Consider the following 13,468-nt stretch of genomic DNA (forward strand, 5'->3'; position numbering starts at 1 on the left):
TTTTTCTCTCGTGGAAGTCTGTAAACTGGGTTAGGGCGTTATAAGTTTTTACTTCAGCCTAAACCCTTTCGGTCGTGTTGTCCACAAAGAATTGGAAATGTTTTTACGTTTAAAGGAATGAACTGACCGAATAAACTACTACTACTAAAACTACTACTACAAAAAAAAAGAAAAAATGACAAAAAATGTGACAAAAAAGTTTCAAAAAAATGACAAAAAATGGACAAAAAAATGACCAAAAAAATATGACAAAGTGACGAAAACATGACCAAAAAAAAAAAAAAAAGTGACCAAAAAATGACAAAAAAGTTACAAAAATGAGTTGAAAACCCCCCCTCCCCCCAAAAAAATCTGATGTGAGGAAAAAGATCCATTTCGATCAGTTTTGTAGGTCTTTCAAATGAGGCGCTACACTGGCCTACAGGATTTCAGGCGGGAGTTAAGAGGTTAAAAGTGTAAAACAAAGCTGTTGTTTGCATTTAGCCTCTCCTCCTCTCCTCTATGGGGACAAATAGGGTGAAGTTTGACGCGACCAAACTCTTCCACGTTTTCTCCTTTTTTAAATAGTTTCGTGAGTATTTACACGATTCAAGTAAAGTTACACGAAATTAAACATATTGATTTTCTACTAAGCGGATAAAAGGGGAACTATATTGTGAGGCGTAACAACACCTTAGGGGCACTTTGACGTCTGTGCAGTAAAGTGAAGATACTGCTGGAAGGTGTACAGCTACGCATCAACTCGTCTAAGCTCAGGTAAGAACATATCTCAGTGTGGAAAAATAGTGGCCTGTTCCTTTGAAGGTATTTAGGTATTTTGACCTTGAACATAAAAAGTTGCATAATGCTCCTTTAACTACACAACATGATTAGGATTTGGGGACCGTCTGGTTTCAGCCTTGGACCTGGCAAACGTCAGTGTGGAGCTCATTTTGCTTTTTGACTTTATAATCGTCCTTAGAACTAGAACAATAAATATAATAAACATGATGTGAAATTCTAATAATTGTGAATAAACTATTGTTACATGTTTTACCTCAGATCTGGGGAAACAAATTTGTCCAGTTTTTAAAATATTTACAAAAAAAAACCTGCCTTAACCGAGTGCATTTGGTCCAGTTTGGATTTACTCAAATCTAAACATTCTCTTGGCTGGAGTTTACAGCCTTTAGGCCAGTGTAGCTCCTCGTTTGAAAGATAAGACCCACAAAACTGACTTTAACAAATCTTTTTCCTCGCGTCATTGTTTGTCACTTTTTTGCTGCGTTTTTGTCGGGTTTTTTGTCATATTTTTGTTTTGTTTTTTGTCACTTTCTTGTCACATTTTTGTCCTTTTTTTAGTTGTTTTTTTGTCACATTTTTTGTCACATTTTTATCACTTTCTTGTCACATTTGTGTCACTTTTTTGTAATTTTTTTTGTCGTTTTTTGTCACTTTTTCTCACATTTTGTCACATTTTTGTTGTTTTTTTGTCACTTTTTTGACAATTTTTCGTCACTTGTTTGTCGTATTTTTTCACATTTTTGTCTGTTTTTTGTGACATTCTTGTCACTTTTTTGTCATTTTTTAGTTGTGTTTTTGTTGCTTTTTTGTCAATTTTTTTGTATTTTTTTTTGTCGTTTTTTGTCACTTTTTTGTAATTTTGTCACATTTTTGTCACTTTTTTGTAATTTTGTCACATTTTTGTCAATTTTTTGTTTTTTGTCACTTTTTTGACCATTTTTTGTCATTTTTTCATCACATTCTTGTCACATTTTTGTCATTTTTTAGATGTTTTTTGTCACTTTTTTGTCAATTTTTTGTCACATTTTTATCACTTTTTTGTGATTTTTTTGTTGTTTTTTTGTCGCGTTTTTGTCACTTTTTCGTCACTTGTTTGTCGTATTTTTTCACATTTTTGTCTGTTTTTTGTGACATTTTTTTGTCCATTTTTTGTCATTTTTTTGGTCATTTTTTAGTTGTGTTTTTGTCGCTTTTTTGTCAATTTTTTGTTGTTTTTTTGTCACTTTTTTGAACATTTTTTGTCATTTTTTCATCACATTCTTGTCACATTTTTGCCACTTTTTTGTCAATTTTTTGTCACATTTTTATCAATTTTTTGTCATTTTTTTGTTGTTTTTTTGTCGCGTTTTTGTCACTTTTTCGTCACTTGTTTGTCGTATTTTTTCACATTTTTGTCTGTTTTTTTGTGACATTTTTTTTCACATTTTTGTCTCTTTTTTTTTTTTTGACACTTTTTTGTCGTTTTTGTTGATATTTTGACGCTCACGCTTTTAGATTTGGGTAAATCCAAACTGGAGTAAATCGGTTCATGTGAGGCTTAAAGATTGCAGATGAATGAACACCACCTTCTCGCGTCTCTTCTTCCTGCGCCGCGTCCTCCCGAACAGCAGGCGGCGCTGACCCTCGCGCGCCTGACCTCTGCGGATGACGTCACTCTGTTGTTGTTCCGGGGTCGTTCTCGGGGGACTCGGTTCTCGGAGCTAACGCCACAAACGCGCCGCGTGAACATGTCCAAAAAGCAGGCGCTGCGGGACCTGGTGACGCAGCGGCTCGTGGCGGCGGCGGACGAGATCTTTGCGCTGATCGAAGACGCGTTTGCGGAATACGAGGAGGAGGTTCTGCGCCTGAAATGGGCCAAAGTCCGGGAGCGAAAGGACGCGCGGCACAAAGAAGGTACAGCGGCGGGGGAACGGCGCCACACGAGCGGGGTTTTATGAATGAAAACAGCCGAGAGGTTTGGATCATCATCATTGTTCTGTTCTGTGCAAATCAGGGACACATTCTTCTGGATTTGCACTGACATCTTGTACTCTCACATTCAGCATTTCCATTGTGAGGAAATCTTTGTGACAAAAGCTCCACGTGGCCTAAAAATAACTCATAACAACAATAATAATATCCTAAAAATATTGAGTGAGTTGCTTTTCTATTTTGTGCATTATCCGTTCACTCCATACGCGGTTAGGGTTAAGGTACTATTGTTGCCACAGCTGCCCTGGGGTAGACGGGCGAAAGCGGGGGCTATCAGTCTGTGCCATCGGACCCTCCCACTCACTCACTCACTCACTCACTCATTTTTGTCAATTTTTTAGTAGTTTTTTGTCACTTTTTTGTAAATTTTGTCATTTTTTTGTCAAATTCTTGTCAAATTTTTTGTCATTTTTTGGTTGTTTTTTGTCACTTTTTTGTCGTCGTTTTTGTTGATATTTTGACGCACACGCTTTTAGATTTGGGTAAAGCCAAACTGGAGTAAATCGGTTCATGTGAGGCTTAAAGTTCAATCACTCCCTCACTCACTCACTCACCCAGGCTTCTTGGTGTTTCCCAAACGCAGCGGTTTTCCATCCCAACTATATAAATTAAAGGAACAGGCCCCCGTTTTTACATACTGAGATATGTTCTTACCTAACCTTAGTCGAGTTAATATATCCCCGTCTCCAGTGTTAATTTCGTCGACTAAAATATTTAGTCTTAATTTTAGTCAAAGTGATATTTTTGTGACTAAAATTAAAACTAAATTAAAAGTTTCACATGAGACTAAAACTAGACCAAAATTGAAAAGATTTTTTTGACTAAATCTCGACTAAAATTAAATTACATTTTAGTCAAAAGACTAAGACTAAAACTAAATTAAAATATGTTGTCAAAATGAACACTCCCCGTCTGGTCTTTGTCCGTGCGCTCACACATACGCAGCCTCTCCCACATGTCATATAGCTCCGAAAAAGCTCACGATAGAAGCTACCAAGCTCTTCCACGTGTTCCCTATTTAAATAAAGTTACGTGAAGTGTTTTCATGTGAAGTATATTTACACAGAAATGTAACGTGTCGATTTTATAAGCAAATAAAAAGGGGAACTATATTGTGAGGCGTAATGATACAGGAGCAAAACGTCCGCGCAGTAACTCCTAAAGGTTATTGACGGAAGTGAGCGGGGGAAGTCTTTAGGAGCGCACGGACAAAGACCAGACAGGGATATATTTACTCGGCTAAGGTTAGGTAAGAACATATCTCAGTATGTAAAAACGCTGGCCTATTCCTTTAAAGGTCAAACTAGTTCAGTGATTCTCAACTCACATCAACCTGGGAGGACGAGGCGTGACCGAAAAGGCCTGGATGAACGAGAGTGTTGAGAGTGCGAGTTTGGACGACAGATGGAAATGAGTCAAAGGCTACAATCCGGCTACGTATGTTCATTAACATGCACCGTCCCGACCAAATAAACAAATAAATAACAAATACTAGACTTGTAAAACAATGTAAAATATTGTCTTTTGCTCAAAAACTGTTGTTGAATAAATTAAAGAGGGGGTATTCTGCTTTTGTCAGTCCCATAGCACCAGTCTATATCACACTACAATGATGACAAACCTCCTGTTGGTCTGTAAATGCAGTAAATTAGAATAACTGCCTTGTATAAAATGTCTCTCACAAAATGGCTGTAGTGAATGTCTTGAAATAGGCCTCTGTCTCTTTAAGAACCTCTGACCTCTCACCTGAACCGAGCACATTTTCTCCAGTTTGGCTTTAACCCAGTCCAAAAGCTTCTGGAAAAAAGCTGTGAAAATAGCAACAAAACTGAGACGAAAACAATGATGGAAATGTGACAAAAAAGTGACGAAAAATTTATGAAAAAGTGGCAAAAATGTCACAAGAAATTGATAAAAAAAATTGACAAAAAATTGACCAAAAAATTACAAAAAATGACCCACAAAAAAAGACAAAAAATGTATAAAAAAAAATTGAAGAAAAAATTACAAAAAAGTTGCAAAAATGAGTTGAATACCCTACAAACAAAATGATGGGAAAAAAATCTGTTGACGTGAGGAAAAAGATCCTCTCAGTTCAGGCGGGAGTTAAGAGGTTAAGAACCTCTGAGCCTTTAGACACGCCCCCTCCACACGCTGTCTGTGGCATCAGTGGGGAGGGGGTTCTGCTGAGGAGCAGTGGTTGGTTACTCGGCTGGTGACCAAAGCTCGGAGGCGTCTCCAGGAGGTGGGGGCGTTCCTAGGAGGACTCAGGCAAACCTATCCCTAAAATGGCCGCCATCAGAGTTTTTACAGATGACTCAGAAATACGTGAATGTGCCAAGGCAACACTTCAGCCATGTTTTTAATGAGGGAATGACAGAATAACATGATGGAAAGTTTGAAAAAGTCAATTTTGCAGAATACCACATAAAACCACTGCTATGTACAGTATCTTACGTGTCATAGGGCAGGTGGTTGATGAAGTGACGCTGATACAGAGGTTATTGCACGTGGTTTTGCATAGTAGTTATTGCACATGATGTATGAGGTATGGATGAAGGACCTGGGGTAGTTCTCCTTCTTAAAGGTGTCATGGATCGGAATGAATTATTATTTGAGTCTTGATTTGTCGTGCTATGGTCACACTGGTTGAGTCATACCCTTTAGACGAGCCTCGTGCATTTTGGATGAAAAAACAAAGACACCAACTCGCTGGTGTGGACCTGATTCTCTACAGCCTTATTTACATAACGTAGGGCTGTGCAATTAATCGAAATTCGATTACGATTTCGATTACAACAGTAAACGATTACAAAATTAGCATAATCGCAAAAAATCGATTATAATTCTTTTCTTATTCAATTTTTCAATTTTTTTTCAAATTTTTTTTTTTGTTCAATTTTTTTTTTCAAATTTTATTTTTTCAATTTATGGATTTTTGTCACTTTTTTGATGGATTTTTGTCACTTTTTTGCTGGATTTTTGTCTTTTTTCTGCTGGATTTTTATTCTTTTTTCTGCTGGATTTTTGTCACTATTTTTGCTGGATTTTTGTCTTTTTGACGGATTTTTGTCTTTTTTTTGATGGATTTTTGTCTTTTTTTTTTAATGGATTTTTGTCTTTTTTTGATGGATTTTTGTCACTTTTTTTGCAGGATTTTTGTCTTTTTTAATGGAGTTTTGTCACTTTTTTGATGGATTTTTGTCATTTTTTTTAATGTTTTTTTGTCATTTTTTTTAATGGATTTTTGTCATTTTTTAAATGTTTTTTTTGTCATTTTTTGATGTATTTTTGTCATTTTTTTTAATGTATTTTATCTTTTTTTTGATGTATTTTTGTCATTTTTTTGATGGAGTTTTGTCACTTTTTTGATGGATTTTTGTCATTTTTTTTATGTTTTTTTGTCATTTTTTTAAATGGATTTTTGTCATTTTTTAAATGTTTTTTTTTGTCATTTTTTGATGTATTTTTGTCATTTTTTTTTAATGTATTTTATCTTTTTTTTTAATGTATTTTTGTCATTTTTTTGATGGATTTTTGTCTTTTTTTTGATGGATTTTTTTAAAGGCAACAAATAATCGTTTGAATAATCGTGATTTCAATTATGACAAAAATAATCGTGATTATTATTTTTTCAATAATCGAGCAGCCCTAACATAACGTTTCCTTCTTTCCGCAGGTGTCCGGACTCCATTCGAGGCTAACACCGATCATGCTGAGGACGAACAGATCCATCTCCCTTTCAGTCCTTCGCAATCTGAAGATAACACCAACAAACTTTCTCTCCTTCAAGACAAAGCTTCTGAGGAGAACAGAAAAGGAGCGGAGGGGCCGGGCTGCAGCTCGGAGTCACGTCCAGTTTGCAACCAAAAGCCTCCCAGCGGGTCGGACACTGACGATTCGCAAGACTGGGACGCTGCTCGGAATAACGACGGAGAGTCCGGCGCGGCTCCCGGCAAAGGCAGCCCGAGCCGCAAGCGCCGGAAACACCGGAAGCGGCAGCACGAACTGAATGACAGTGTGGTGACTGTAAAGCGGGAGCGGGAGGAGGAGCTCGAGGCGTACATGCAAAGCGGAGCCATCTGTGGTACGGCCGTAAACCCATTCAGCTATTCGCTCTGCGGGGAGGGTCTGGCGCGGGACGATCCTTCACAGTACAGGCGTAAACCGGCGCGGTGCCCGGAGTGCGGCGTCACGCTGCTCAACCTGGAGCGGCACATCGCGGCCGTGCACCGGCGGGAGCGGCCGTACATCTGCCCGCTGTGCGAGAAAGCCTTCGCCCAGAAAACCGACTGCGCCATCCACATGAGCACGCACACCGGGGCCAAGCCGTTCACCTGCCCCGTCTGCCTGAGGGACTTCGGGATGAAGAAGTCCCTGCAGAGGCACATGAAGCTGCACACGGCACTGTAGCTAATGGTGGCTCACAGTGGCTAACGGTGGCTCACGGTGGCTCACGGTGGCTAACGGTGGCTAACAGTGGCTAACGGTGGCTCACGGTGGCTCACGGTGGCTAACGGTGGCTAACAGTGGCTCACGGTAGCTCACAGTAGCTCACAGTAGCTCACAGTAGCTCACAGTAGCTCACAGTAGCTCACAGTAGCTCACAGTAGCTCACAGTGGCTCACGGTAGCTCACAGTAGCTCACAGTGGCTCACGGTAGCTCACGGTAGCTCACAGTGGCTCACAGTAGCTCACGGTAGCTCACAGTAGCTCACAGTAGCTCACAGTGGCTCACGGTAGCTCACAGTAGCTCACGGTGGCTAACGGTGGCTCACTGTACCTCACGGTGGCTCACAGTAGCTCACAGTGGCTAACAGTAGCTCACAGTAGCTCACAGTGGCTCACAGTAGCTCACAGTAGCTCACAGTAGCTCACAATAGCTCACAGTAGCTCACAGTAGCTCACAGTAGCTCACAGTAGCTCACAATAGCTCACGGTAGCTCACAGTAGCTCACAGTAGCTCACAGTGGCTCACAGTAGCTCACAGTAGCTCACAGTAGCTCACAATAGCTCACAGTAGCTCACAGTAGCTCACAATAGCTCACAGTAGCTCACAGTAGCTCACAGTAGCTCACAGTAGCTCACAATAGCTCACAGTAGCTCACAGTAGCTCACAGTAGCTCACAGTAGCTCACAGTAGCTCACTGTGGCTCACGGTAGCTCACGGTAGCTCACGGTAGCTCACGGTAGCTCACGGTAGCTCACGGTGGCTCACGGTAGCTCACGGTGGCTCACGGTAGCTCACGGTAGCTCACGGTAGCTCACAGTAGCTCACAATAGCTCACAGTAGCTCACAGTAGCTCACAGTAGCTCACAGTAGCTCACAGTAGCTCACAGTAGCTCACAGTAGCTCACAGTAGCTCACAGTAGCTCACAGTAGCTCACAGTAGCTCACGGTGGCTCACAGTAGCTCACAGTAGCTCACAGTAGCTCACGGTGGCTCACATTAGCTCACATTAGCTCACGGTAGCTAACGGTTGCTCACAGTAGCTCACGGTGGCTCACAGTGGCTCACGGTGGCTCACAGTAGCTCACAGTAGCTCACGGTAGCTCACAGTGGCTAACGGTAGCTCACGGTAGCTCACAGTGGCTCACAGTAGCTCACGGTAGCTCACGGTAGCTCACAGTAGCTCACAGTAGCTCACAGTAGCTCACAGTAGCTCACGGTAGCTCACGGTAGCTCACAGTAGCTCACGGTAGCTCACGGTAGCTCACAGTGGCTCACAGTGGCTCACGGTGGCTCACAGTGGCTCACAGTAGCTCACAGTAGCTCACGGTAGCTCACGGTGGCTCACAGTAGCTCACAATAGCTCACAGTAGCTCACAGTAGCTCACAGTAGCTCACGGTAGCTCACGGTAGCTCACGGTAGCTCACGGTGGCTCACAGTAGCTCACAATAGCTCACAGTAGCTCACAGTGGCTCACAGTAGCTCACGGTGGCTCACGGTAGCTCACAGTAGCTCACGGTGGCTCACAGTAGCTCACAGTAGCTCACGGTGGCTCACAGTAGCTAACAGTAGCTCACGGTGGCTCACAGTAGCTCACAGTAGCTCACAGTAGCTCACAGTAGCTCACGGTAGCTCACAGTAGCTCACGGTAGCTCACAGTAGCTCACGGTGGCTCACAGTAGCTAACAGTAGCTCACGGTGGCTCACAGTAGCTCACGGTAGCTCACAGTAGCTCACAGTAGCTCACGGTGGCTCACAGTAGCTCACGGTGGCTCACAGTAGCTCACAGTAGCTCACAGTGGCTCACAGTAGCTCACGGTGGCTAACAGTGGCTCACAGTAGCTCACAGTAGCTCACAGTAGCTCACGGTAGCTCACGGTGGCTCACAGTAGCTCACGGTGGCTCACAGTAGCTAACAGTAGCTCACGGTGGCTCACAGTAGCTCACGGTAGCTCACAGTAGCTCACAGTAGCTCACGGTAGCTCACAGTAGCTCACAGTAGCTCACGGTGGCTCACAGTAGCTCACGGTAGCTCACAGTAGCTCACAGTAGCTCACGGTGGCTCACAGTAGCTCACGGTGGCTCACAGTAGCTCACAGTAGCTAACAGTAGCTCACGGTGGCTCACAGTAGCTCACGGTAGCTCACAGTAGCTCACAGTAGCTCACGGTGGCTCACAGTAGCTCACAGTAGCTCACAGTAGCTCACGGTGGCTCACGGTACCTCTTACCAATCTGCGAAGGGCCCTGGATAATAACTGGTGGGCATTAAGAGGCTAAAACAGAGTCTTTGGGGATTAAAAAGCATTAAAATTGACTTGCCTCTGCCTGTATTAACCCAGATTTTTTTTAAAATGTTTTTAGACGTTTTTTAACCACCGGGTTTGCAGGTTTGATGCAGATAACCCCACAGAGGCAGGATACAGAGTGTGTGGACGGCTTTTTTCATACAAATTGCTGATTGCATTTTTAATCTATTTTTGATAACTCGTTTCCCTGTTTTTCATCGAGGAAAAATGACTTAGCTTCTTGTGTTGAACGTTGTCAGAAATTTACATTTTTGAGACTTTTTTTTTGAACTTTGATAAATAAATGCTGTACTCCTGACCCCATCCAATAAAGATGTTTATGACAAAGCCTTAGGTGGTGTTCATGTTCTAATTTTACTCTATTTTTGCTAACACTGCATAAAACAAACCAAACAGTAACTTGGTACATTACGTTTTAGTCATGATTTTTAGTTTTTACTTCCACTTAAGTCGAGTGTTTGATTTAGTTTTTCAATATGATGAGAAAGAAACAGTTTTTTGTGTAAATTTAATGTAAAAAATCGTCAGCTCGTTATTCAAGCCAGTTTTTGACGATCGCCGCAGTTATAATCCTGTAATTACCAAAATATCACTTGCATCTGAAGGAGATTCTGACCTGAACTTCTCAAACGCGTCTGTTCTCGCCTAGACTCGGGCCTCACAGACGCCGCGCTGGCTCAGACGTCCGCACACGCCCGTGAGTTCATTTACTGCTCCACCATAACTTCAGTGTTTGTTTACAATGATTTTAAATGTATCTGCTTGTTTTTAAGCTTCGCCGTCGTGGATCAGCCTCCTGTCGCAGCCGCCGCAGTCGACGGACACAGTGGGTAAGTCGGGTTTTGATTCGTTTTACAGGAAAACTCAACGATATCAGGCTGATGACGGATAATACAGTGAGTTTAAAGGTCCTATATCGTGCAAAGTTGACTTTTTGGAGCTTTTAGCCATGTTGTTATGCTATTTCTTATCAAAAACACCCCCAGAGTGGTTTGTGGCTTCAATCCTCCTGAATCCTGCTCCCTGAGCGGCTGCTCCGCCCTCTGCTGGAAAACCACTGAGTAGCTCACAGTAGCTAACAGTAGCTAACAGTAGCTCACAGTAGCTCACGGTGGCTCACGGTGGCTCACTGTAGCTCGTTCCTTTCCCTAACTCCTTCATAACTGACAGCCCAATTCGGAGACTTCTTATCATGGCGTCAGAAAAGAACAGAAGTGCTCGACGTCTGTAATGTAATGCCTTACTGGCTGATTTCAATATGTAAAACTGCTTTTTCATTTTTTCTGTTAAACCGTCTATTAGGGCTGAACGATGTGGACAAAATTTCATATCTCGATATCGATACGATACTTAGATGAAAACTAAGCATTTTCCAGAAAAATGAAATCATAATCAAAAGAATGCAGTTTTGTTGATGAAAATCTATATCGATTATATCTTTCTGCGCTTTTCTGCGCTGCCCCTGCGGAGAAAACAAACACAACCCCTGAGCGTCTGAACAGATGTCTGTGAAGAAGGAGCTCTTTCTAACCTACTCTGGACACGCCTGTTCTTTTTTCTTACCTAACGATAATGTCGGAGAAAAGCATGTTTGGGTAAGACTTTATTCAACCTGCCAAAGAAGAGGCCACTCGCTTTAAGTTGGAATTTCAGCCTATAGTGTTTTTCTGTGACTGTCTCTGATGGATGTTTGTGAACCTTCGCCAGAATCAAAGTGAATTAACTTTTATAACCAGCGACGATGGAGAGGCCGGTGAGACGATCAAAACATGTGTCAGCCGTTTATGAAGCTGTGTTGCAGATGTCTCATAACTGCATTGTGAAGTAACTTCACTTTTTGCTGTGACATTATCAAAACCCTCCAGTCCAAGGCCTGCGTGGCGAGAGAGCATCATCCAAGTGGCTCATTACTCTGTGAACCAGTAAAACATCTGCCGGACCAAAACTCATCACATGGATTTAACTCTCATGATCTATTTTTAGTGGCACGAACAAAGGGTAAAGGTTCAAACATTGCTCTTATTTGAAGTCGTCTCTTCTTCGTTCTTCTTTTTTTGATATTGTTGAAGCAGAAGATCCACGTCCAAAACAAGCAAAAGAAAACAGGACAATGGCCGGATTGATCAGGCTCACGTTGTAAAGAGTGGTTCAGGGAGCGTGAGATGGATTGGGTCCAGATCGGCACCAATTGTTAGGATCTGGTTCTTTTGTATCACGCGAGAACAGTTATTTGGATATAGCCAAAGCATACACTGGAGATAGAAGTCGTCTCAAAGATAAGGCCTTTATTGCCGTTGTTCCTCGTTACAAAACAGTATAACCAGCTGGTGACTTCAGAGAAAGAGAAGAAGTGAAGTCCAGACCTCCGTTGACAGTCTCCTTTTATCCTAGTCTTGCACTTCTCTACGCAGCAGATGTTTGTGTCTATGTGTTTGTATATTATCTGTACTTCACGTTTTGTTCAGAATGATTATGGTGTGGACCATTGTCTATCAGCTCATCTCAATGACATGGTCTTCTTGTTGTGTAGCGTGTGAGCAAAGCATGAGTCAGAGGCTTGTTCAGATTTCGTTATAATCCTTACAATCCCATTGAGAATCTTTGGGATGTGCTGGAGAAGTGTTTGCACGATGGTCACACTCTCCCATCATCAATACAAGATCTTGGTGAAACATTAATGCAACACTGGCTCTTTCGACATTGCAGAAGCTCATTGAAACAGCGCTACAATCTCAGTGTCCCGTTAAATAAAAGCATAAAGGAACGATAATCTTTTGTTGTGTTCCAGCTCTGATGCACGAGATGCTGGCGAAGCAGGACGTCCTGTTGCAGCAGCAGGGTCAGATCTTCTCTCTGCTGTCGACCTCTCAGCTGCAGACTCCGGAGTGCAGCCTGGACTACAAGGACCTGCCCATCAGAGACCACCAGGGCCTGACGGGGATGGAGGTCCGGCTGCAGGACCAGGACTACAGGACCAAACTGGTACTTACCCAAAACCCTGCACCACAGACTGAAAAGATGAGGGAGAGGATTCATTCATTAGTGTTTCAGTCAAAGTCATGATTTTACTAAAACAAGTACAAATGAAAAGACGTGTCTAAAAACATTTGAATGAACTTCATATCATTGCACTGATCTGTGCTTTGTCCATATGGAGAAGATATGATTAATATTATTATATTAAATAGTATTAATGTAAGGAGAAGTGACAAAATTAATTTTAGATTTATTTAAAGCAGTACTAAGTAACTCTTCCCCCTAGAGGCCATAAGCGCAACTGCAGGTGTAGTAGCAAGTTACGATTTTTTAACTTATTAATTGTCTTGGAGGAAAGGCGAAGGCAGAGAGGGTTACTGTGCATCCAATTATACAATGGAAATATTTTTTTTCACTCAAACTTGGCTGTAAATATTGTTTAAAGTGACGCTAGCCCACAGTTAGCTTTGCCCGTTAGCATGTTAGCTTCTTCTTCGTGATTCCATTAGTGTGTATTGCTTTCTCTGCACCGGTGGCAGACAAGTTGCAAACATGGTTTTCTGGCCAGAGACACCAGAGGGAGATGAAAGGGGAGGATTTATTAAGGTAAACACGTTACTTAGTACTGCTTTAAAGCTGCATTCTGCAACTTTTTATGTGAAAAAGAAGTTGATGTTTATGAGTGGTCAGATTAGCGTCTTTACTTTCCACCAGGGGCGAGACTCGGCCTGTGTTCGGGCTCAAGCACCTCTACTCTGCTCTGTCCTTTAAACTTTGCTGTCTTCAACAGCACATACAGAGTAAATAATGATTGTATGAACTTTGTAGATGCTATAACGAGGCTCCACATCCCGAGGTTTTGGTCAGTCTTTAGTTTTTGAAAATCCGTCTCATGAAGGCCCAACACGGACTGACAGAGCTGATGAGATAAACACATATGTTTGTGCATTCACTAGCGTGTAGCGCTGTATTTCAGGTAA

General features: G+C 42.0%; 1 protein-coding gene across 1 annotated transcript in view; it reads left to right on the forward strand.

The window, feature by feature from the left end:
• Positions 1 to 2,333: 2,333 nt before the first annotated feature.
• Positions 2,334 to 13,468, forward strand: part of LOC306961114 (uncharacterized protein) — a gene marked incomplete at its 5' end in the record, with an annotated part of 39,174 nt that continues 28,039 nt past the window's right edge. Inside the window, 5 exons of the mRNA XM_079553730.1 lie at positions 2,334 to 2,676; positions 6,434 to 6,841; positions 10,162 to 10,209; positions 10,286 to 10,342; positions 12,301 to 12,494. Coding sequence (XP_079409856.1) covers positions 2,334 to 2,676; positions 6,434 to 6,841; positions 10,162 to 10,209; positions 10,286 to 10,342; positions 12,301 to 12,494 — 1,050 coding nt within the window. The remainder of the gene's footprint in view (positions 2,677 to 6,433; positions 6,842 to 10,161; positions 10,210 to 10,285; positions 10,343 to 12,300; positions 12,495 to 13,468) is intronic.

This window comes from Gobius niger (assembly GCF_951799975.1).
Source record: "Gobius niger genome assembly, chromosome: 3".
Lineage (NCBI taxonomy): Eukaryota > Metazoa > Chordata > Actinopteri > Gobiiformes > Gobiidae > Gobius > Gobius niger.